This window comes from Charadrius vociferus, unplaced genomic scaffold (assembly GCF_000708025.1).
Source record: "Charadrius vociferus isolate BGI_N301 unplaced genomic scaffold, ASM70802v2 scaffold593, whole genome shotgun sequence".
Classification (NCBI taxonomy): Eukaryota; Metazoa; Chordata; class Aves; order Charadriiformes; family Charadriidae; genus Charadrius; species Charadrius vociferus.
Genome location: NW_009647739.1, coordinates 2,087,617 through 2,089,861, shown reverse-complemented (window position 1 = coordinate 2,089,861; position 2,245 = coordinate 2,087,617). Strand labels below are relative to the sequence as shown.

The following is a 2,245-nucleotide window of genomic DNA, read 5'->3' as shown; positions in this document are numbered from 1 at the left end:
TCACCACAGTCCGTAGTTAATTTCATTTAAATGGTGCGCTTTGCAGAGAGAAGCTGTTTTAACATTGTGAGTCTCTTGTTAAAAAGTCGCCTTTTTACTAAGGCATGTCTTCTGGTGAAATAGTGTAATTTTTTTCAGTTAATCCAGTCAGGCTTTTTTTGAACAGGGTACATCTGATGGTAAACGGGCAGCACAGTGTCAGAACCGGGGTTCTTGGTCAGCTTGGTGTTGGGTATGTAAGAAGAAATCCCTGCTTTTCCTTGTTTTTCAGATTTTACAGAGATGATGAGGGCACTGGGGTATCCCCGACTCATATCCATGGAGAACTTCCGTACCCCAAACTTCATGCTTGTTTCCGAAGTGCTTCTCTGGCTCGTGAAAAGGTTGGTGATTAGGCGAACAAACGTTGGGGCTGCTGCTGGGATGCGCTGTGTACGCTTGCAGCTGATGTTTTGGTGTGAAAAGGTGTTGAGAAGTTTAAAGAGGAACATAATGCTAATTAGTCATTCTTTGAGATCTACTCTTCTAAATATCAGATAGAAAATGTGGTAAAGTTTGCAGGTTTTTAGTTTAACTATACAACCGAAAAAAAAGGCATTTTAATAAGTGCAGTAGAAAATAGAATGACTCAGTCCTGGCAGAGGTTGGATCCTGAAGGCGGACATACTTAGTCGAAGGTGACCATATCTCTTTCACATAATCTACAAACTCCATGACTGTCCTGCCTATATCTGACCTTGTACCCCAAACAGGGTGATATATAGTGAGAACTTCTCAAGATACTAATTGTGTGTTGAGGTTTTGTTCTTGCCTTGTTGCTACAATTATTATTGGTTCAACCTGGTATTGTCTAGCATCTGTGCCATGTTTTTTAAAAAAAAAAATAAAATGACACAGTACTAATCTGCTACTATCCAGTTGTAGTTTTATACCCACTTAACACATTGACAGACTTTGGTTGAATGTTTATGAAACTTGAGGTGCTAATCAAATTATACATAATCTTTCTCCCATGTAAGTGAAAAAATGAAAAAAAAAGTTTTTTAAGCTACTCATTAGGTTGAATATTACAATTGAAAATATGACAGTGACCCATTTGCCTAGTTACTGTTTTTTTGGCCTGAATTCATGATTAGTATCCGTTAAGTTTAATTAACAAGCTGTTAGACATTTGCTGAATATTGTTGCAATTGTAATAAAATAGGGAAATACTTACAACCATTCAAAATTATTTGGATTAAGTTACCTAAATATTCTTTAAAATACTACTGTTACACTGAGGGTCTAATTTACTGGTTGTTTTCAACTCATGTAAAAACAAGAATCGGTGTCCCCCCCAGTATGTAACAGTAAAATAACAGAGCAGTTGAAAGAAGGCAAAAATATTGTTTTAAAAATACGCTTCTCTAATGAACCTGAACACTTCTAAAAGCTTAAGCCCTGTGCCTAATAGCGAAGTGCTTCGCTTTCAGACCAAATAGCAACCAAACACTGGCATCCTTTTCTGATACAGGTCAGATTTACACTTGACACAGGCAGCTTTCCCAGCTTCTAGAAGCTTTTAAATACACTTAAAAGCAGAGAGGCTACTTTGCACTTGCCTTGCTCTTAACTTCAGCTGTGATTTGAAAGCAAAGATGCTTTTTTGCATGTCTGAATGTTGAAAATCTCAAAGCCTTCTAGAAGATTCTGGGAATTTACTTTTTTCTTCCCTGGTTCCTGTAGGCTGATGGCTTCTAGAAGTTTCTGCATTTCACTAGTGGTGTTTTAAAAGCATTTCACTATCTTTCAGTTTGCTTTTTTGTAAGTTTCGTTTACTTTGAAAGTGACGTGTTTGAAGTGATGGCTGCCAGTGTGAACTTCTCTTGTGTGTTTTGAGGGAGTGGAAAGGGCTCATAACATTTTAAAGGACCAGGTGGCTGTTTTCGTTATTACCAACAATAGTAAACTAATACAAGTCAATTTAACATACCTCTGGAAAGGCTGGGAATGTTAACATAGTCATATGCTTGGTATTGTAAATTGTGAAGCCACACGTGATTAAGTTTACTTTGATTTATATAAGCAGCTTGTGATTTAAGTAGTAAATTACTTCTGGAAATGCGTATTTCACAGACTTCATTGAGCCAGCTAAATTTTGCTCCTTTGCAAAACTGACTGAAAAGTTGTATTCAGGACCCCACAGTAACAATTCCGTCTGGAGAAGTGTCTCAGGTTTTACAGCTTTTGCAGTTTGTACACAAAC

General features: G+C 37.2%; 1 protein-coding gene across 1 annotated transcript in view; it reads left to right on the top strand.

Moving 5' to 3' along the window:
- Window positions 1-277: 277 nt before the first annotated feature.
- The window catches only part of CLUAP1 (clusterin associated protein 1), a 70,551-nt gene continuing 68,583 nt past the window's right edge, over window positions 278-2,245 (top strand). Inside the window, exon 1 of the mRNA XM_009881943.1 lies at window positions 278-383. Coding sequence (XP_009880245.1) covers window positions 283-383 — 101 coding nt within the window. The 5' untranslated portion in view covers window positions 278-282. The remainder of the gene's footprint in view (window positions 384-2,245) is intronic.